Source organism: Gadus chalcogrammus, chromosome 16 (assembly GCF_026213295.1).
Source record: "Gadus chalcogrammus isolate NIFS_2021 chromosome 16, NIFS_Gcha_1.0, whole genome shotgun sequence".
Lineage (NCBI taxonomy): Eukaryota > Metazoa > Chordata > Actinopteri > Gadiformes > Gadidae > Gadus > Gadus chalcogrammus.
Window position 1 is genome coordinate 25102532 of NC_079427.1, and position 23209 is coordinate 25125740.

The following is a 23209-nucleotide window of genomic DNA, read 5'->3' on the forward strand; positions in this document are numbered from 1 at the left end:
ATTTTTGCAAAGCACATGCATGCTCCCACTAATACATGTTGGCATATGAGTCTGTTTAATTGATTAATTAAAGGGCAATACAATATGAATGTAAATAAAGTTTAAACTATTTAATATTTCAAGCCAAGATAAATTATTAAGCCACTTATATGAAGAGAAAGGTCGAAATCAAACTTTAAAAAAAATATATATTTGTAATATGTAGTATTATTCCATACTGGGTTAGAAATATTTTGTTAAAACATTTTGCGATCCGTTAGATGGATAATTATGATCAGGCCAGGTTAGGTAAGGCTACATGTTTATTTCTAAAGCACCGGTTCGGTCAATTCTGCAGACCCAGAGACCAAGAGAGAGGGTCAAAAAGTCATAAAATAATAAGCCTGCTCTATTTTACTTAGGCTAAAATGTTATAAGAATTATAATTAGTCACATATATGCATCATCATTATAAAACTCTTAAAACGTTGTGTTTTTTTTTTATTTGTCTTAGATCAGTTTGAAAAAAATTCAGACAGGAACAACAAAATGACATTTAACCCTTACAACTGTGTGTACCGCCGTGGCTCGCTGGTTAATTGCACGTTGAGAGATGGCTGGCACTCATCTCAGCTCAGCTGTTCTCTAGCTGGCTGGGGCCTCTCTCTCCGGTGGGCCCCGGCTGGCCGCAGACTGGGGCCCGATGCCGGGCGATGACACACATGCAAATGCTGTCCCACCTGCACAGTCTCCCAGAGCGCGCTGCTCCCAGAGAAAGGCCGGGATCCTGCATGGGTGGCCGGCGAAATGTATACCGCCGCATACATCTCCCTTGCAATGAGGCCTAATTAAGCGGCGCTATCAATCCAGAATACCTTGGCGCTGCGCACATGCTGACGCTAGCACGGATAACGTTGATGTGCGGGCTATTGATGTGAGTCAGTACCGTCTGGTGACGCTCAGCTAAATTAGAATAAACATAATATGTTATATTATGCGAAAGTATTGCGTCACTTATCATATACCAAATCACTATAACAAAAATATAAAGCTACTGTTTCACATAAATAATTATAATGTTATTATTAAGTATTTGCAACTACTCTATTTGACGTGAAAATAGCCCTGTACAACATTACCTGCTGATAGATTTATTTTGAAATATTTTCTAAGTGTTTCCTTTCTTTCTTTCTTCCTTGCGTATAAGGTTTGTAGACCAATTTATTTAAAATAGTTCCACTGTGAATTAGGATAAGGCCCACGTTGGCTCTAGTGTCTCACTGCCATGCGGCGCGTATAGGACAGAACGCGTCTATTCCGTCTCACATTGAAAAATAAGACGCCGCTGTTGTTTTTTAATTATAGACAGAGATTGATTTCGGTGGTGCATTTCTCTCCATATCTTTAAAGGATCGTGTTATTTTCCATTCGGAGCCACTGACGGAGGCGGACCCCAAAAAGTACACAAATCACAATGCTCTACGTCGCAGTGTGGAAAGCTGCGCTGCGTAAACGCAGGCTGCGTGGAGCAGAAGGAAAGTGAAGAGGGATGGGCTAACTGAGGCACCAGACCACAACTCGGGTTGCGCCTCGATTACAAACCAGTTTGGACAAATCTGTTCGAGGGAGAAGAAAGTAGGTATATATCTAGCATCGATCCTCACAACTATTTCCACAAAACAGCAATTACGCAGCGCTGTTTTTCTGGTCATTTGAAGATATTTTTGGGTGAACTTCAAGGGCGCCTAGATGCGTCGGGACGAATAGCCATTGGTTTTACGCACTTGTGTTGCAAACACTATTGAAGTATTTTTTTTCCAGCTTGTATATTTACTTGCTGGATTTGTTGTTGTTGCTTTGAAGTGCGCAATGATGGCTGCTTACCAAAACCCAGAAGATGACGCCATGACACTGATGGTCCACGACACCAACACGAGCAAAGAGAAAGAGCGGCCCAAAGAAGAACCGGTCCAGGAGAAGATCTCGGAGAAGACCGACCCGTCCCAGAAGCCCCCGTACTCCTACGTCGCTCTTATAGCCATGGCGATCCGGGAGAGCTCCGAGAAGCGACTCACGCTGTCCGGTATTTACCAGTACATCATCAGCAAGTTCCCTTTCTACGAGAAAAACAAGAAAGGTTGGCAAAACAGCATTCGGCACAATCTGAGCCTCAACGAGTGCTTCATCAAGGTCCCGCGGGAAGGCGGAGGCGAGAGAAAGGGGAACTATTGGACTCTCGATCCGGCGTGTGAGGACATGTTCGAGAAAGGAAACTACAGGAGGCGCCGGAGGATGAAGCGACCCTACAGACCTCCACCGACCCACTTCCAGCCCGGGAAATCTCTCTTCGGCGGGGATGGCTACGGCTACCTCTCGCCTCCCAAGTACCTCCAGTCCAGCTTCATGAACAACTCCTGGTCGCTGGGACAGCCCCCCACCCCCATGTCCTACACGTCGTGTCAGATGGCCAGCGGCAACGTGAGCCCCGTCAACGTCAAGGGGCTGTCCGCGCCCTCCTCCTACAACCCCTACTCCCGGGTGCAGAGCATGGCTCTTCCCGGCATGGTGAACTCTTACAACGGCATGAGCCACCACCACCACCACCACCACGCGCACTCCCACCACCCGCAGCAGCTGAGCCCGGCCGCCGCGGCGCCCCCTCCTCCCGTCCCCTCTAACAACGGAGCGGCGGCGGGCCTCCAGTTTGCCTGCTCCCGCCAGCCCGCCGAGCTGTCCATGATGCACTGTTCTTACTGGGAGCACGAGAGCAAACACTCGGCGTTACACACGAGGATTGATATTTAAATAACGTTCCACCAAAAGAATTGTCTCTGACGTGAGGAGTCTGAAAGAAAGGGACTGCAGAGATATCAACAAAAAATACAAAAGGAGAGTGTTTTTGTGGAGTGACATTTGTGACGAGCTCTTGGGTCCAATTTGACTGTGATCAACTAATGGGGGGGGGGATATGCAGGAGTGGATGCTGAGAGTATTAAAATGGAGGTCGTGCAGAAGAGCGGCCGCCGCGAAACTTGAGGTAGCAGAACTTTTGGGAGCTATTTTACGTCCTTGTCCGTCCCCGTCCCGTCCCCGTCCCTGTCCCTGTCCCTGTACCGTCCCCGTCCCCCGTTCGCCCGTCCCCCTTGGATTGAAAGACGTGCTGTGGCTTTATTGTAGTCTATATTGTGTTTTGAGACATTTGTCAAAAGCTATTCTTGAAGCATTTCCAGTCGTGTGTCGGCGGTGCGCGAAGCCTACCCGTGGGCCAGCCGCGGGCCTGAACGCACAGTGTCTCACTACCGGTGCCAAATGAGACATTCAAAATACGATTAGATGTAGGTCATCTCTAAACAATCACATGTGTTATTCTATCATGATTCTACTCAGGCTGTGTTGATACAACACACCGGGCTTAACCGGGGAGTGAAATCCTTTTTTATGTCAGTTTGGTGCCGTGTCTAAAATTAGGAAATGTGAAGATGACCTCGGACACACTAATTACGTACCAATTAGTAGGCTAACATTTCATTATCCGGTGCCAGGTTTGGTTTGTTTTTCTTTCTTTTTTTTATAAATGTAATTGTGTTGTCTCATCCACCTGGGACCATGTTTAATTCTAATTAGCACTTTCCCTCTTTTCTAGGTTTGTGAATTTCTTAATAAACGTGTATTTCTTAAAGTAATGCAATGATCATGACACAATTTGTTATTAGCGATACTGACCATTTAGCTATTTGATAAACACAATTTACTTATAAAATGAACACTTAGACACAGTAATATAAGAATGAATAGGCCTACGTATCCCATTACAATATTAATGTATTAATATTTTAGGATCAATATGTTGATCCATTCAACATTCCATGCTCATCTAAAATAATATGCATTATATAATGTTATCTTTTGCTTCGAGGAATTTTAATCCTACCAGTTTTAAACGCTCTCTCTCTCTCTCTCTCTCTCGCTCTCTCTTACTCGCTCACTCTCTCTCTCTCTCTTTCTCTATCGCTATATTTAGGCCTATATAATAATTATACATAATTAACTGCTAATCTAAACGTCGATGGGTGTATCTGAGAGCTTGTTGGAAAGCCAAACAGGGGATCCCTCAGGAGAGACAGAAGCTGGTCAAAATAAGGTCGCCTTGAGACACTATTAAATCGTTACACATTTGATATATTGGAATTTAGGATGCGCCAAGGAAGAAATCAAATACAAAACCCTGCACAGGGTGAATATTTTAGCAATAATAATAATAGCCTATATTAATAATTGCATTAATAATCATTATAATATATTTTTTAATTAATAATACTTATAATACTGCTTATAATTATAATGCTAACATCTTCAAACCTCAAAATGATCTTGTCATCGAATTGAATAAAATTAAATATGCATTCTATTTATCTCCAACATTGTTCACCTTCCCATATTCGGCTGTTGTGATCGTCGTCTGGTAATGCCGGTTAACCTTTTGTGCATTTAACTGATTCTGTAACTTTTGAACACGTTTTTATTGCACGAAGTAGGGCTTTTCCCTTACCTAGATGTGAACATTATGAACATTGCGACGAGGCTGCAATCTGTTCAATCCGTCCACGATACATGATGACCGTGTAATCCCCACACCGATGTGCTGCCTAAAGCCATCCCACACACACATCCACCCGTTAGATGAAGGCCTATTCTCACTTGACACGATTAATACATTTGAATCGGCCAGACACGAGGCCAGCTGCTCTGCCTTCTACACGAGAATATGGACGGCACACAGATGCAATGGTTTTGAAAAGGCTAAACATATTACGTTACCAAATGTGCATATAGGGCCTAGTCCAATGACCGAAAATAGGTTAATATGTATCATTAAATATCAATAACTTGACATTGATTAGGCCTACCTTAATTCACTAAGTCATTGTGTGTAACAATCCGCCCTTTAAGCAACATGTTATTCCAGGCCTGAGAATTATTTCCATTGGTTTTATCAACATAGATTCACTGACAATATTACACAATATTCTACAAACAAATACGAATTTGTGGTTGAATATTGAAACGATACATAGGCTATATCTGATATTCCAGGCTACCTCTTGCGCTGTAATGCATCTCTCCAGCTCTTTATCGTTCAGATCAGGGTTATGGTTCCAACCCATCAGCATATATCCTACAGATGCCCCACATATGGACATCTAAAACAGACGATGCGTTTGTCATTTGCGGCGTTATGGGGCTCTAGCAGTTTATTTGACTAACTTGTGATAGAGCAGAGAGCCGCAGCTCTCCCTGCCCCGCGCAGCGCCTCCTCAGCTCACATCTTAATCCTCCGGAGCGGCGGGACGGGCCTGCAAGGGAGCGTGTATATTTTCTCTTTGCTTCCTAGCATTAATGTTTTGTAAACACGGAGGAGATAAGGGACCATTTGAAAGGCAAGTGTATTGTAAACACTATACTAAAAAATAATAAATAGAAATTATTTGCCAAAAAAAAAAGAAGGAAATATGATACATCCTAGTTACTCATCCGGGACATTAGACCTATATTGTGTCACAGGTAGGCCTACTACCTAATGCTTGATGCTCGGTGCATACAATTCAAAAAGTTTATATATTGCATCAGCGATACAGACAGAAGCATCATATCAGGGAAAGTCTACCAACACAAAAGTGCATGTGTTGGTAGGCCTACCTTTCGGGACATCTATTGAATCCCTAACTGTACAAGCATGTACGTACGTACGCACGCACACGCACCCATACGCACGCACGCACAAACCATATGATTACACCGGAAAATGCTAGCGTGTGTCAGAGTTTGGGGCTCAGCGGGTGTGCATGTGAGCGCAGAGGTTAAGGTGAACGGTTCACGCGGTAAACAACTCGCGGGCGTACAGGATGTCGCGGAGGCCCGGGACACATTATGCGCGTGCCTAGAGCGACATAAACAAAACATTTGTTTTGAGGCAGCACAGGCTCCATAATAATCTATAAATTACCTAAATCATATCCATAATTCCACCACATTTTGTATAACTACAGGTAGGTAAGTATTAAAATATGGCTCTACATTGGCCATTAAAATAATTATTAAATTGAACAGTGAATAGGTCTCCATCTTATTTGATTATTGATCCATCCTTACCATCTACGCAAAATATGATCATAGATCAATAATTAATTGATCAGGAGATATGAAGTTGCAGCAAATAAATGGTGAATTGAGTTGGGGTGATTGCAATCACTAACCTCATATAATTTGAAGTTTATCTTTATTCATCAATTAATTGTAGGGTTTAGTATAGGTATTTTTCATAGTGCCTTTTCATGTTTCTTCTATGGCGCATATGGAGCAGTTGCATGCGCAAAAGATAGGGCAACGCTCTTGTTCTTTAAATGTTATACATAGACCCAATTGCGAATATCAACAGCTTCTTAAATGAGCGTGCCAGACATCCATTACTTGTGTTGTAACTTCAGATTAATAATAAGCCTGCACGGTTCGTGTCTTTCGGCGTGGATATTGACGCACTGCGGGGTTTGTTACGCGCGTCTTTCAGTGGAGCGGTCCCCGAGCACCCGTGATCGGAAGCTCTCCTTTTGTTGCGCTCTGAAAGATGACAGAATATAATCAACACGATGAGCGAGGTCAGATCATTCTGAAAGAGCACGTTTGACCCTCGCTCCTCCACCTACATCAGGCCTGCACGACGCGTTTTGCTCCCGAGCCAGCAGTCTATCTGTCTTCGCCTGAGTGCGTGTTACGCGTTCACCAGGTCGACCAGGTTTGTAGCGTTGCAGCATGCGGCACGAGATAGAGCCCAACGATGTGACCCGGCCGGTCGTGTCACACATAGGGTGACCGCGTTCCCAAATGCGCGAACACAATTGAATTCCAGGGATGCTTGAGAATGTTTGAGATGGGAGAGTAACTGTTTCCACGCAGAGCCTGCACGGATCAGCCCGGCCCCATTGAAAAGGAGAGAAGGGTCACCAGTGTTTGGTATTCACCAACTCAAAACAGGAAAATATGTAAAGATTTGATTCGCAGAAAATCCGGCAATTGTTCGAATTCGTGTGGGTTTTTTCCTCTTTTCGAGTGGAAGTTAATTCTGTCCCTCTTTGTCCCACACACACTTTCAATTGTTTCATTTTTTAACCCGGCCTTTGGTGGATCTCCAATCTACTCGACGTGGTACGTTGTCACATGACGTTTCCTCTCAACACAGATGTCTATCTTAATTACAACTCGAGATGCAACCCTATACGTGGCAATAAATTATTCTTTAAAAAACCCACATAATAATTATTATGGTGTGTTTGGATACAGCAGCATTATTTATCAACACACGGATGCCTGCTATAAACTAGGCCAACTCGGGCCGAAATGGGGATAAAAATAGCTATGAATAACGTGTCTATAAATACGCAAGATGAGCATCAACTGTCTGTCCCTGCAGCTGCATCTCCTGACGACCTCCCTGTGCCCCCCGAGCAACAATGGGGGCCAAAGACTCCCAAATGTCAACGTGCGCCGGAGCCAAGTCATACAACATGACGCGACGCATGCCAGATCCAAACGTGCAAACTCCAATGTTTCCAATATACATGATTATATATATATATATATATATATATATATATATATATATCGTTTACATACATGTATAAAATTGGACATAGCCCTTTATCATGTTTAATGTTTTTTGAGGAACATATATTTGCATGTCGTTGATAAATGAGGCCTATATTCTGAACAGACCAGTTATTAAGGCTGACCTTTATCCCCGTGCACCCGCCCATCTCTGCAGGCAGCGGAACCGGGCAGCTTGTACTGTAAAGGGAAGTGTGATAAAGCGCTTCCCCCTCTTGCTTGGGAACTCTAAATTGCTTTGTCGGGTTTTAAATGGAAGCGCGTTTCCCATCATGACTTGATTGAGTCTATTTTTAAACCCTTTCCCCTGCTCATGTCCCCTCGAAAACAAATTGTGCGAGAGGATATGCCTAGAATACAGACGATAAAGGCTATTAACAATCACAATTATTGTAAAACGAAGATGAATTAATCTCGATATTCCAGAGTGTTTTGTTAAACTGCACGCCTGTTATATGGTTCTGGGCATCGAGCCATAACGTGGTTTATTTGTGACGTCATAGCCCGGGGAGTCATTAGGAAACATAATTTGGAGATCTTGACTCAAGTAAGGTACTCCAGCACTGTTGAGCGTACACACGAATTTGAACAATAATGCCTAATTCGCTTCTAAACAAATGTAGGAAACAGACAGCGATGCATACATCACATTTTCTGACTTGCCTAACGAAGATTGGAGGCTTGGGTCTCTGAATGTACGTTCATCACTGTCCAACGCATACGCAAATAAACAAGCAGGGACAATCTAATCATCTTTCGTTGCAATGAATATGTTTCCTTCAAGCAATTACATACCTCTTGGCAAAAGCTACCAATTAAGCAAATTATTATATTTTGATATCCATACTTATACGCCTACTCTTGAAGTTCCCTTTCAAGTCCCGTGTGCTTTTTATTACATGCTTATCATCCGTGATAAGATTATGCATAACGTTTGAATTGGTTAGGTTACATTTAATCGAATAAGAATCGAGGGGGGGGGGTCTAATTGAACCATGCTGTATTTAGGGCCAGAGTGCACGTGACGTTGACTCCGAGCACAGTTCTTTAGCAATGTTGTACACACTTAAATGGTCAAGAAGGTAAGACACTGAGAATGTCCATATATCACGACTCATTATTAATAGGCCTAAGTATTGCTGCGCCTCTTTGCTGCCTCCTTAAGGCACGGTAGTATACCACTCAATTCTATCCAAAGTAAAAACAAAGAAACACCAATGAAGTCTTATTGGTGTCATATTTATCAATGAGGTTATGCGTGTGATAATAATTCGTGTTTTTTTTATAAGTTTGTGTATAGGCAGTAAAAACATAAAATGGGACCGATTAACATGGAAAATGAAATGATAAGGAAAGCGTTTCTCTATTTGAAGAAAATGTCCAACATCACTGTTCATATCTCTAGCCCGTCTAGGCAGGAATTATGGGGAATAATGTCATTAATTTCCTACTAATGTTTATTAACAGTGTAATAGATGCTTATTATTAGATGCTGACTTATTATTTAGATCTGTGTGACTATATGTACATTCAAAGTGCCTGGTTAGATGTTTAACATAGATGTGTCTATGGTGGTATGGTAATGATTTTTCAACGGACATTGCAACAAACTTGTAACGTAATGAGCAATTTTCTTCAATTGTTTTCGGTAGTTATCTTTCATTCCATACTGATGAGGTGTGGACGATATGGATGAATGGGTAGTTAGTTAGGGGTAGGCCTATAGAGAAATTCATGGCCGATTGTATTACCCAAATCCCAAAGCGAAGTGTCTCATGACATGTGCATGAAGCATAGGTATGATGTCTTACCTCAGCTGACCACCAGGATGCAGCACAATCACACCGATGCAGCACTTTAACTCGTGTGATATAATTCACGTGTTAACAATTTATGGTGTTCTCAATCTCCATTAGATGTTGGGTTAATAAACGGACAACGGGCCCATCAGATGTTAACATGTAGCCTATGCACCGCTTATTGGACCTTTATTCCGTAACATGGAATTATTATCCCCAAATAATTAAATTAGAAATAAACTGGAGAAATAAAGACTACGATAACTGCGTGCAATCAAATCAATCATCATTTGATTCGCACACAACTCAGTTAATTCATATCCTCCAATGCTTTTCTTAGTCCAACCATATTCTCCCAAGTATTCTGTTTCCGGGTGAAATCACGACTCCCAAGAAGTTCTTCTTGTCAATTGACGAGACGCGACGGTGCAGCGCAGGCCGCTCCGCCGGAATGACGCAGCCCGGGAGGGAGTGAAAGAGGGAGGGAGAGGATGTGGAAGCAGAGAAGAGAGGGAGCAGCGGCGGTCTAGTGCTGTGGTGCACCTTCTGACGAACAGGAAGCGCCACGGCTCCGTGCTCCACCTGCGCGTTCGGTTTTTTACGTCTTGCGTGGAAGACTGGAAGACCGAGCGACAGACAGCCAGCCGGGCGAGGGGGATTCAGAGCGTCACGCCGTACTCTTTGACCGGAGAAACTCACTCTGGAAGAGAAGTGCACCGATAAGTCAGCCCTGCGTGTTGTTTTATCAGGTGGTTTGGTTCACCTATACTTCAAGTTTAAGCCGGAGAGGAACTCAAAGGTAAGCACCCCCCCCCCCCCCAAAAAAAACACACACACTCGAGTAGATGGTTTGGATCGAGTTGATCACGATGAGAGACAGATCACTGCCTACAACGCACTGACACTCTCGTCCACTATCGCTACATTCTTGCGTTTTGGTAGAAGCCTGTTTTAAAAAGCATTGATTCCCTCCGTTTCAAACGATCATGACGATCACTCTTACTTCCGTGACTACCGAGCTCTGAACTTTGACTTTGCTGTTGTGTTACAATCTCGTCAACAATAGTATGGGGATTGTAAATAAGAAAATAACAACATCACGGGAAACGAGTGTCTTCTTACTGAACCAACGCGATGCCTGCCCGGAGAGAGTCGGCGTGACACTGACAACCTGATCTGTTTCTTCTAGATCTACTTCTCCTAGATCTGTAGGGTGATGTGACAGTTCAGAATAAACTAGGTGACATTTTGTGCGGCGTCAAGTGGCACTGTTGATTGTACCGTATTGGACCGTAATCTCAGCCCTGGTGTTTGAATACGATCAGTGCAGAACGTCTGTCTGTCAAACGAGGCTGAGTGACATGGTGGTGGGAGGTGGAGTAGCGCTTTGTTGATCAGAGAAATAGCCAAAAGGATGACTCCTTTTGAGCACCTTTTTGTCCGAGTTGGGACACATGGAGCATACATGATCTGCGATAGACTTTAACAGTATGCTTTTCGAAAACCACTTTAACTATAATATCTGAGTTTCTCCCATGTCCTGTTCTTTTAGGGATATATACTGTAGGCTTCATGTGAAAGTACAATCAGTGTAGTCCGTTATGACTCCATAGAGAGAGAGAGAGCGAGGGAGATAGAGAGACGCCAGGTAGTTCTGAGGTAAGAGAAAACTAGTGATAAGGCTTGGTGACGTCATAACGTACACAGCAGCCAACAATGCAGCTATTTACTCCTTACCAGATTTAGTCCCAGAGAGAGCAGGCCTCTCCCAAAGGATGGACCATGAATGAAAAGTAAAAAAAAAAGGGTTATACAAAAAAAAAGCAGTTGTGTAACGGGAGCTAACCACCAATGACGTCCATGGTCTGTGTTTCACAAGATAATTAACCAGCTGGGAAGTGGGCCACAATCTGGTCCTTGAGGCTCTGCTTGGATAGAATTAGTGTTTTCTATTTCATATAACTTTCTTTTAATTTGAGGATTTTTTTTATTATGCTAGGTCATGAGGGGGTAAGGTAATGAAACTAAATGGATCTATATCAACGCTGGCTGAGCCCATAGGCTGCTGAAATGGAGAGCAGTGATGTGTAGAAGTGAAGCTGTCTGACTGCCTGATGCGTTTAGAGTCTCACAATACTATGTTTACTTGTTGGGAAACCACCATAATATGTCTCCTTTAAGCTATAAGGATAATCATGAAGCTACATTTGCATGAGCCTTCTTTGTGTCAAAAATGTCTGCCTGAAAGAAGACTGGGCAACAATCAAACTATACAGGCATGATGAAGGACTGATTTTTTTTGTGAAACTGCATTACAGTGTGACTTTATTGCCGTGGTGAACTTGAAGCTAAATTAAAGACTATGCTACCCTTCGGTAAGGCTTCACTGCTGAAATTAATGCTCCACTTGATTGTATGATTGGTTTGTTTACACAGTGAGTGTCACACCTGCTTTGAGACTCATGCATGATTGACAACCCTGGCTAACGTCAGTGCCTCGTGGAGAGCAATTGAACCAAGACAACATACAGTAAAGCGATGTAGAACCGTCCCGTTGGTGACGAAAACATCCTAGCTAGCTTCCTTGATGTTCACAACATTAGGTAGGATATCCTTCCGATGTAGCATATCCTTCATTGATAGGATATCCCATTACTATGACAATCGGAGATACCGCAGCTGCATCACGCTATTCTGAAGTCACATGATGCCAGATTCAGATTACTGGGGCTCCATTTATGTAACCTGTACCCGGAGGCCAATACAGTCTGGAAATAAGTGTATCAAATAACTGCCTACCAAGTTCCTCTGGTTCAGGAAGAAGCCCTGATAAGCAGTACTTAAAATCGTTAAAAATAAGTGTAAAACAAGAGTATAGACAAGAAGTTTATGTATTTGGTTTGAGATAGATGAATTTAACATATAACAACTTAAGTTTGATTGGTTACAAGTATTCAGACTCCATAAGCATGTCATAACACATATGTTTTGTTATCATTACCGATACAAACCTTGCATTTATGCATTTTCCCATACTGATATAAGGAGGCCTGTGGCCCTCAAGTAAGGAGGCTTCCTCAGAAAGTAGACAGAGCCACGCTCAGGGGCCCGGGCCCCAGAAAGCCCAGTATAGCGATATGACTCAGCCAGCACTCGCACTGTTCTTATTCTAACAATGTGTTGGTGAGCTCCAGCAGAATACCTCCTCTGTGCCGGGCACCTGCCCTGGCTGACACGAGCCACCTGAAAACTCTTTGTCCTTTGTCCTGGCGCTGATGTGCGATGAAACACCTGCACACACTTCACTCTTTTGTCATCCCACCTTTGCTCTGCTTGCTCTTAAAACGCTCTTTGTGGTCCCGCCCTTTCCCATCGCCTGAACCATGTGTCATATAACCCTTTTTGTATTTCCCTTCCCCTATTTTTGGTATCTTGTATGCAACACACACACACACACACACACACACACACACACACACACACACACACACACACACACACACACACACACACACACACACACACACACACACACACTTCCTGCTGTCAAGCTTCTGAAGTAATCGCTCCTTTTCTATAGTTGTGTAATATCCTCTCCAGTGTGGGAGAAAGGTGTGTGCATGCGTGTGACCTTCTGTGCCTCCACATTTTAATCAGGCGATGCTGTATCCACCCGACACGTCCGCATGTTCCCATGTATAAGGCCAAGGAAGAACAACCAGGGACCAAGATCACAGTGATGCTTCTTCAGTTGACACTACATCGATACTCATGCTGAAAGAGAGCATGCTGTAAGGCATACTCCCACTCAAGAGATGGGAGCACCTAGCAGCCTGGCAGGCACCAACCTGCCAAAGAATGTGTGTGTATCCGTTTGTGTGAGAAAGAGTGAGAGGGAGGTAGGAAAGTTGGTATATACTCGGAAATACATCGGAAACAAGATGGAAAGATAAATTATTGAAAGGTGAACCGTGGTTACGTGTTGAACCTTAATGGTTGGTTACGAGCAGGTTACCATAAGACAGCACATCGGGACGTGTAAAGACCTCTAACATGACTACACAATGACCACGACAACAATGGGTCACAACAATGGGTTTACCATGTCCACAATGATGTCATCAGGGGTTGCACCAGGTAATGCGTGCTACCTGAAAAGTTCTGTGTCAGACACAACAGAGGTCATGTGGCAAAGGTCACATTGTTGTCTCTTTGACTTGACCTCTCTTGGCTTCATGATTGGTGTCACCTCAGGCAAAGAGGGGGCATATTGTGTTGTTCCAAGCTGATGGGCAGTTTCATATTTGGTAGCATCTCTTAACAATGCTTCTCCTACTGATTACTTTTTATTTTTATAAAAAGTAAATGAAGAACACATTAACGTGATCACACTGCCCTGTAACCCCTGGGATGTGTCGTAGGTGTAGCTTCCCTGTGACAATACTCATTTTGGTCGAGCTATGTGTTGCTATATGTGCTATAAATTCTAGGAAGGAGGTGTGGTGTGATATCCACATGGTTACAACTAAGTTTACTTTTTGTTAAAGCTGTTTTTTAAGCTGGTACCAGCTTAAAAAAACCATGGCATTATACTACAAGGGTCCGAGAAGCCTAACCCTATCTCGGATGCGGCCATCGACATCATCGACATCAAATTGTGTGGAGCTCTGCCCAGCCAGAGCTCCACAAAATTGGGCTCAAGATTTTGGGTTCATTGCCCCTTAATTATTGGTCTTACTCTCACCACATGCATACATGGGTGAGGGCCATTGCTTTGGCAGGTACCCATGGTTGTACTTTGTAATACCAGACCCAAAATACATCATGAGGTCGGACCAGACCTTTCAATGCTAAACTGTATTCAATTGGGAGTCCTGATGGTGGCAATTTTAGACTGTGTGTGTGTGTGTGTGTGTGTGTGTGTGTGTGTGTGTGTGTGTGTGTGTGTGTGTGTGTGTGTGTGTGTGTGTGTGTGTGTGTGTGTGTGTGTGTGTGTGTGTGTGTGTGTGTGTGTGTGTGTGCGCACCAAGCTGAGATGGACCTTTGTTCAGCAAGAGAGTAACTGATTTACAGCATCCTGGGGAACTCTTGAGAATCGACACACAAATGATTGACAACCCCAGTCTCATAGCTGCTGGTGTGCCTAGAAAGTCAAAGCCCTCAACTGTTCACTGGGTAGGGCAACAGTTAAATAAAAAGCAACCGTCGAACCCTAAATTTGACTTTTCTTTTGGGCACACCGAAATGTGTGTGTCCAACTGGCCGTGTGCATTTCTCTCTGCGTCCCAGTGTGTTGTGTATTGTTCTGCGGGGCTGGGCCCACAGACAGACAGTGGTCTTTTGTTGATGAGAAGGCAAATGGTGACGCATGCTCTAATGTAATGGCCCCCCTCAGGGCCCAAGAAGTGCATGACATGAGCGTTTCCAAGCACATTCCTGACTCTGTCAACTTGTGTCTGTTTGTCTTGTCCTATTTCTCCTTCCTTTTTTTTTTTTAATCCTCTTTTTTTTGCTTTTCTAAATTGTATATTCAGCAAACCACATTATGGAGGTATTTTATAGGACTTTGAATGACTTGAATAAGTGGCCCCCTTCCTGCCCCGCATCCCCACGTCATCTCCACCCAACCTCCACCTTGTTTCAACACCAACTTCACAGCACATGGGCTCTGTCAAGTTTTACATTTAGGGTATGCAACATCTGCATATTTATGGCTTCTTTTCAGGCCCTCAGGGATTTTTAGCCATTGTCCGGTAGGAAGACAATGAAGTGTAGAAGCGGCCCCCTTCACTCACATACTGTCCCCAATGCGAACCCCGGGGGTCTTGTTTACGGCCCCTTGAAGAGGAGCAGCCTCAGGCCTAGTTGCCCTGCAGGAGGCCATCGGGTCATGCTGCTGTCTGATATGGGTCTGGAGATAATGGAGAATCTTGTAATATTCCTTATACAAATGCCATGAACTGTTTCCAACTGCTCCAATATAAATCACAATTTTATGTCTTGATATAAGAGGCCTCTACGTTTATCTTAATGTGGTTAATGATATTGACCCCACTCTACTAGATCTGGACGGTTTTCCTTTCAGACAAGGTTGAAATTGCATTAGTGGCATGCCATGGTCTGTATGAAAAACCGCTGGATGCAAAGAAATTCCTTCGAGGTCCTTTAAGTCCCCCTCAGTACCGCGACCGAGGGCATGCTGGCCACAAAGGTGTGATTGTGTGTGGTCGGGAAGGAGGGACTGGGTGAGAGAGGGAAACACAGAGGCCCTGTTTACGTGAGTGTCTCGAATCTCTTTAAATCCCGATTTGAGAAACCGTTGTGGGTGAGATTGCGACTTGAGGAGGGAGTGTTCTCCGTCGGAGCAGAGGGAAACACTTGTAAGACACAGTCAGAGGACTGGAACCAAAACCATCTCCGGAGGTACATGGGACATTCGATCCAGATGACTGGCGATAGATTCTCGTCTAGACTTGCTGAAGCGTAGTCGGGTGTTGTCACGTGCTTGCTGCTGGCCGTCCGCCAATATAAATCGGGGGGGGAATCTTTTTTTAAATATATATATATATATATTGTATATAATATATATATTATTAAAACTAGATTGATGTTTTAAGATCCACATGTTGTTCTTGTGTAAAAAGTAGAGAGAAAGAGGGAGGGAGGGAGAGAGGGGTCCAGCTTGAGTTGATAGGTGTTGTTGGCGGGCTGATGCAGCTCACAGTCAATTTAGGATCCTGCATTCCCTGCATTCCTCTGCAAGGGGCTGGGTGGATCAGAGGAAGTGTGTGTGTGTGTGTGTGTGTGTGTGTGTGTGTGTGTGTGTGTGTGTGTGTGTGTGTGTGTGTGTGTGTGTGTGTGTGTGTGTGTGTGTGTGTGTGTGTGTGTGTGTGTGTGTGTGTGTGTGTGTGTGTGTGTGGAGAGAGTGGGATGACAATACAGAGTTAACAAGAGACAAACTTTCTCCCTGTTTTTATATGATGTGTTTGTTTTGCCATTGTATACGTGGTAAATACTAGACGACAGCTGTGTGTGTGTGTGTGTTGTTCTAGACATTCCGATAATCACATACATGAGCGCTCATGTAAATCTCCACCAGTATGTGCCCAAAGTCCCTGAGACATAAACAGCCATGCAAGGCCTAATTTGCGTCATGGGTACAATGTTGGCCTTGTCTCGATAGCCTCTTGGATTCAAGTGTTGTTTTAACTCCAGTCTCAGGTAATAAGGATCCAACGAGCAGATCCCCAGGTTCCTTGTGTGTGTACCACTGAAGCGAGTGATTTTGAACCACAGTTTCTGTACTAAACAAATAATGTCTGCCTTTATCACTGAATGCCTGTGGAAGTGATTGTGAAGCTGTACTCCAGAGTAGAGTGAATCATCTCCTACTGCATAGCCCCAAGCCATTCCTCCTCTATTAGTCGTTGTTGATGGCAAATATATGCTCCGGATGAGGTAGCCTAGCTCACCTTTGACCTGGATAGCTAGTTGTTTTTCTATTGTGATGATGAGTAATACATTGAGATTGAGCAACACATTTGTTTTTTTGTGTCCTGTATTATCTGTGCTGGTTTTGTCTTAATTAGTTTTTCCTACCAGAATACATTCAAAAGTATGAAATATGATAATCACACAACCATGTCCTTGTCACATTTTACAAGTTCCCAAGTTTCCAAAATGTCACACACACACACACACACACACACACACACACACACACACACACACACACACACACACACACACACACACACACACACACACACACACACACACACACACACACACACACACACCCCTCATTGGGTACCACCCAAGTAAACAAGATAGACTATCTTTACCAGTGGGAGAATACAGGAAGTGCACTTAAAGTGTGTGTGTGGGGCGTTTCATTTAAGAAAACCATGATGTCATGGATTGAGAAGGCTAACTGAAAGGTACCCAAAGCGCTTTACATAGTAAGTTATAGTACACGTGTTTGTAGGGGGTATGACACCTCATCCACCTAATAACTGTAGGCTTCCCGAGAAACTGCTCATGACCATAACATGTGACGCATGCAAACACACAGTCACACACACGTGTGTTATTTCTCTTCCTACATTTTGGCTATCTGGCTCTTCCTCTGCTTTCATGTTTATTTAATGTATGGCTCTGTTTACATCTCCGTGTCCGTAGTAGCTTCAGGGCTTCCCTTTGAATCCGGGCCTGCAGGAGCGATGGAGAAGAGGGTGGATGGCATTAGCTGAGATTGATATACTGTGTAGTGTGTTAACTCTCAGGGACATGGCTGCTCCACCTGCCAAATTCTCAGCTCAGTGCACAACATGGCCCAACATTGAGCTCTGATAGGGTGGAATATCACTGTCCCTATTTCAAAGTCATTCCTTAATAACACACAGAATAGTTCAGTGTAATTGGGTGCACCTGTGAGTTGTTTTTCTTCAAAATGCAGTTAAAATGGCGTTATTGTCAATGGTGAGTGTTCTTCGTGTTTTTTGTTTTGAGACATTTGTACCAGAGGGCGGTCAGGGATAGATGAGTGTTTGCGAGGCGTATAGCTTTGAGGTGAACGTTAAGTGGTGGCTGTGTGTGGTCATCGCGTCAGCGGCGCTCTCTGTTACGCCCGGAATTACTGACCAGTCAGCCATCTCCATGAATCCATTCAGGGATGGCGAGCATCTCCGATACTGGGAATAGAAAGTGTGTACTTCTCCTACCTTGGGTCTCATTCCCTCACGGCAGTCTGAGGATATTAAATAAATCAACATAATCCACACCCGTAGGTGAACTGAGAAATCTCCCCAGACTTAAGATGTGGATATTTGTAAAACGACGCAGATATAAGCTTTATTTAGAGTAACTTGCATACTTGTTACACTCTGCAGAGTTGTATTTCAAAATGACCTCAGGTCAAGCAGGGTTGCCAGCCTTAAAGCAGCGAGTGGAACAGAACATGGAATGTAAAGTGATAATGTAAAGTGGAAAGGGAAAGTGAAGGGAGGCATTACGGGAGATGGACCAGGCCTTATCGTGTTCAGTGCACTCTGTGCCATCTTTATCTCCACCGTCCGGTCCATATGGGGCCCTTATTAGGAGTTTAGGTTTTTAGAGGGAGTTGTTAGCGGCAGGGCAGAACCACACGCTCTCAAAGCACCATGAGCACTATCTACCCATTTCCCATTAATCTACCATGCATGCATATCTACACTCGCATCATTAGCCGTACCTCTGAACCCAACTCCGGCTGGCGCCTTCTGAGTGGCTGCTGCTCCCACACACGCGTTATAAGCAGGCACCCGTAACGCAGCTTGCCCACTGCACCGTCCGTCAACGGATGATGGAAGGCGTGGCTAACGGATCGGGGAGTAGTCTTTGCAGAGGCATCCGTCAGCCAATCAAATCGCTTCCCGCTAACAACAACAAAGCCGGGTTCTTCCTGCTTCTTCCCTGCTTGTTGATATTGCGTTTTTGTCCTTGCAAGATAGATCCCGTTGTAGCAAGGAGGGTGTTATTTCGTATTGCAGTTGTTGCTGCTTTGGTCCACAGACGTGGAAAGCATGTGCATCGGTGGTGGTGGGCTCACCCCATTCTCCGGACACGAAACCAGAGAGGGGAGTATCACGAACTTGTGCAGGAGTTGTGTCTCGATGCTCTCTTATTTAGGCAGTATTTTCGGATGTCTCTGAAAGAAATTCCCCGCTGCCGGCCGGCTTTGACATATCCACGCGCTTTCCCGGGTCGTTTCACCAGGGTGATTTTCATTAGTCAGAGCCCCAATAGTGTCACAGTGCATACATTTGCATGCGCGTTCTGATTGGATGAAGGATCCGTCGCTGCCTGAAAAGTTGAAAAGTTTTCAACTTCTTGACGGAGCCGACGGAGCCGACGGATCCAACGCAGCGGATGGATCCATAATGCATTGCGGCTCCGCCCCATTCAAAGTCAATGGGATCCGTCAACGAACGGTTGCAGTGTGCAAGTGGTGTTACGTCTTGTTCACACTACATGCGTCCGTCAATGGATGACCGAGGGCGTGTAGGGGACTAGTCTCTGTAGACGCATACTGCAGCCAAATCAAATAGCTTCCCGCTACAAAGCCAATGTGTGGATATAAATGCAAAAGATGACAGGTTTCTAAAAACAATCCTATCATGCAAAATGGATTCAGGAAACGTGTGGAGTTTATTTGCATAACCGCGTAATAACTGCATCATTTGCATAATAAGGCCGAGCATGCGTGATCTGATTGGATGACGGATCCATCGCTGCCTGCAAATTTTTCCTGAAAATTGTTCAACTTTCTTGACGGAGCCGACGGATCCAACGGAACGGATGGATCCACAATGCATTGCGGCTCTGCCCCATTCAAAGTCCATGGGATCCATCCGTCCTTCAACGGATGCAGACCGCAAGAGGGCTTAGTCTCGCACACCTGCCGTGTTATCGCTGTCTCCCCTAACCTGTGAAATCATTGTTCTCTCTCCCTCTCTCTCTCTCTCTCCCCCATCCCCAGATGCAGTCTCCCAGTAGCTCTCCAGATGCCCCCAGCAAGCATCCCACAAACAGGAAGTAGCGGCCTCCAGAAGATTGCAGGTAGGACTTTCTGCCGTGTGCGAGCAGTACAGGAATGCTGGGTGTTGGAGATGGGATAGCTAGACCAAATAAGCACAGGGGAGTTTGACTCGGGCGAGCTGGCACATTTCTGCCTTGATGTCAAAGTCTCCATGAAATTGTGATTGACGTCTTGACCTTAGTGGCTCATTTGCACAGCCATATTGTTTACCCAAGTAGGTATGAATGCATGTTAGTCGGCCAAAATGCATAAATCAGTTATTATCTGATGTTAGAAACGTCCTCATTCTGGCTCTGGCAGGCCTGAGATCTTGAGCAATTCAAACGTGTTTTCATAACCTCCACAAAAAACTCTCTCTGCGAGGGGTTGCCACCCAGTCAACCAGCTATGCGGTCACTTTCACATCAGCCAATGAGATCCTGAAGGATCAAGTCACATTCCTCCAGGTGAAACTGGACTTGTACGTCATGTAACAGAATTGACGTGGAGTGAATGGAAGCTAGTCAGGGAGAACCTGAATGAATGATTTTAAGAGAAGCATATCTTTCAATTGAAACCCAACAACTGTCAGCCCTTTGGGTTGTGGATTAAATCGTGCCACTGAGCACAATGTTCTGTGTCTGGTTCCCCGGCACCTAATCGCTGCATCCGACGGCCAAACGAATGCTTCCAGCAGCACAGGTGCAGTTGTCACATCTATTGACATGGCAACGGCTGTCAACAAATACTGGGAGGCCGGTAATCACCAATAATGAACACGCATCGTACCACCAGCCCCCCATCTCTCTTTCTTTCTCGCTTCCCCTTCCTTCGCTTCAGTTAAATCTCACTGTCTCCCTCGCTGAATCTCTTGCTCATCCGCCTACTCCGATGTGGAAAATAGCCTGATCCAATTATCGCTGTCCGCATTGAACCACCAGCACTTTCTTTACCATTTCCCTTTTTCTTCCGCTCTTTCTAGTTTCTTCCATTATCGTAAATCCAATACGGGAGATTTTTCATCGCTTTGTAATGCTGGCGCACACTGAGCAGCAGCATCTACCCCATTTCCCGTTAATCATTCCTTGAAGGTTTCTGTTTTGTGCTGAAACTGGCTGAACTACAGCGGCGGTGTTGTAACCACTCACACAATCCTAGGAAGCCCTGCCCTTGGGTCTATTCTTTGACGGGTGTTCTCCAGAGTGCCAACGACCCACCCACCCTGCTACTAGTGCTGCATAGTACGGCTAGTTGGAACTGTGGGACAGGGGGGCATCACATCGCCATACACCCCCACCAGGTAGAGAACCTACGTGACACCCAGAAACAATGTCTTTTTAAACGTACGTTAGCTTTACACAATAGCTTGTTCTGGCTATAGCATGTTTTCTGTGCGTGCACTACAGCCCATTCTTAGCGGGGGAATGGGGGTGCTACAGCCTTGTCTTAGCGGGGGGACGGGGGGGGGTCTCCAGCCCAGTCTTAGCTGGGGGACGGGGGGGGCTTTCCAGCCCAGTCTTAAGGGGGGGGCAGGGGTGCTTCAGCCCAGTCTTAGCGGGGGACCGGGGTCTCCAGCAGGCAGCCGTGTGTGACGGTGAGCAGAGCACACAGCCAGTCAAGGGGACGGATAACAGGAGCGGAGGCGGACGCAAGCTTGTCATTTACCTGGCCAGGCTTCAGATGTGTGTGTGTGTGTGTGTGTGTGTGTGTGTGTGTGTGTGTGTGTGTGTGTGTGTGTGTGTGTGTGTGTGTGTGTGTGTGTGTGTGTGTGTGTGTGTGTGTGTGTGTGTGTGTGTGTGTGTGTGTGTTTGGAGATTGTAAAGGCTGCGGTGGAGGGGCTGAAGTGGAGGAACACTGTGTGTGGGTGGGCTGTGTGTGCCTGTTTGGATGCCAACATGGCGCTACCCGGGGAGATGGGTTATTTCTCCTCCGTTTCTCTGTGTCTTTTTTGCCATTCCAAGAGGTAATGAGAGGCTGCCGAGGCATTCTGACAGCCGTGTGTTTTTATTTCCTAATTTAGCTTATTGAGGGTTTGTTTGCATCTATTTTAGAAGGACCAGGGCCGAGTTGTTCAGGAAGACGGTACTTAAATGGGGGCAGTGGATTCAAACTAAAATGCAAGCTATTGCATTTCATTCACCTTATTTGGGTTAAGAACGGTAGGGCATGCATCTGAAATAAGAACAAGGCCTCAGTTAAAGAGATGAAACTCTATGTAAGCAGCTTATGAAGACTTTAGAGGTAGGAGAGGTTCTGGTTAAAATAAGCATTTGTCTTGAAATGCAGTGCACCTGTTCTTAGACTTTTGTTTTAGGCAGTTTGAATCCACTTTGTTTTGGTGTTTTGCCACAATCGTAAATGTATTTCCACCAAGTATTGTCAGACTTAGTGTTTTTTGGGTTATGTTTTCGAGACCTAGATAAGGGGTTTCAAAACAGCCAGCAGCCAAATGAGCCTGGATGACAAACTGACTGACTTAATTTCCTGTTTCACAGAGACAACAACAAAGGCCAGTAGTGTGTGTGTGTGTGTGTGTGTGTGTGTGTGTGTGTGTGTGTGTGTGTGTGTGTGTGTGTGTGTGTGTGTGTGTGTGTGTGTGTGTGTGTGTGTGTGTGTGTGTGTGCCCGCTTTGAATAATAATCCAGTGCAAAGGACTCAAAAATAGAAGATGCGTTTCATTGAAGAAGCGAGTGTCCGTAGCGACTGTGGATGAGTACTGTTGGGTTCAAGGGCCATCAAACATCGCAGGAATACAAATAACTGTGAGCTTTGTCATGCATTCATTTGATGATGGTTTTTCCTAGTAAACAGGGAGGAACAATGTGTATGTTTAACTAATGGGCTGGCTTGTCTCAGCGTGCCGACCGCAGTCATGTGTCTGTAAATGTTAAGTTGCCAGAGGGGATAATGATCTGCCTGGAACTGTGGATCGCTCACTGAAATAGCCATACAATCCGTCATGTGACCGCCTTTTTAATGCCATACATTGGCTGTGTGCGGCATGTAGGGTTGTGTGATTTTCTGAGGGAACAGTTTATCGTAGTTGTGTCAAATTTGGACGGCGTCCATATCGAAACCATTTCAAATTATTTAGCACTTAATTTTTCCATCTTTGAATTCTCTCACTGCCACGGATCGGGGGACATGCTTACTCTACACCGCCGTCCTTGAGGCTAGAGAATTTGATCTGACGTCAGCCAATCAGTGGGATGGG

General features: G+C 44.8%; 2 protein-coding genes across 5 annotated transcripts in view; both read left to right on the forward strand.

Moving 5' to 3' along the window:
* The first annotated feature begins 1524 nt into the window (after window positions 1-1524).
* Window positions 1525-4256, forward strand: foxl2a (forkhead box L2a). Of its 2 annotated transcripts, none has more exons than XM_056610915.1 (2): window positions 1525-1618; window positions 1843-4256. In XM_056610915.1, exon 2 carries the CDS (start codon window positions 1849-1851, stop codon window positions 2782-2784), a length of 936 nt encoding a protein of 311 aa, XP_056466890.1. In that variant the 5' UTR covers window positions 1525-1618; window positions 1843-1848; the 3' UTR covers window positions 2785-4256. The 2 variants fall into 2 exon arrangements, with proteins under 2 accessions (XP_056466890.1, XP_056466889.1); XM_056610914.1 differs by having other exon boundaries at window positions 1525-1614.
* Window positions 4257-9908: 5652 nt separating this feature from the next.
* pik3cb (phosphatidylinositol-4,5-bisphosphate 3-kinase, catalytic subunit beta) overlaps window positions 9909-23209 on the forward strand; it is a 60110-nt gene continuing 46809 nt past the window's right edge. For all 3 annotated transcript variants that reach the window (XR_008904364.1, XR_008904365.1, XM_056610909.1), the window contains exons 1-2: window positions 9909-10236; window positions 19957-20036. The gene's annotated coding sequence lies outside the window, so the exon portion shown is untranslated. The remainder of the gene's footprint in view (window positions 10237-19956; window positions 20037-23209) is intronic.

Excerpts from the sequence above, each read along its gene's own strand:
- foxl2a (XM_056610915.1), top strand. The coding sequence starts at position 1,849 with ATGATGGCTGCTTACCAAAACCCAGAAGATGACGCCATGACACTGATG.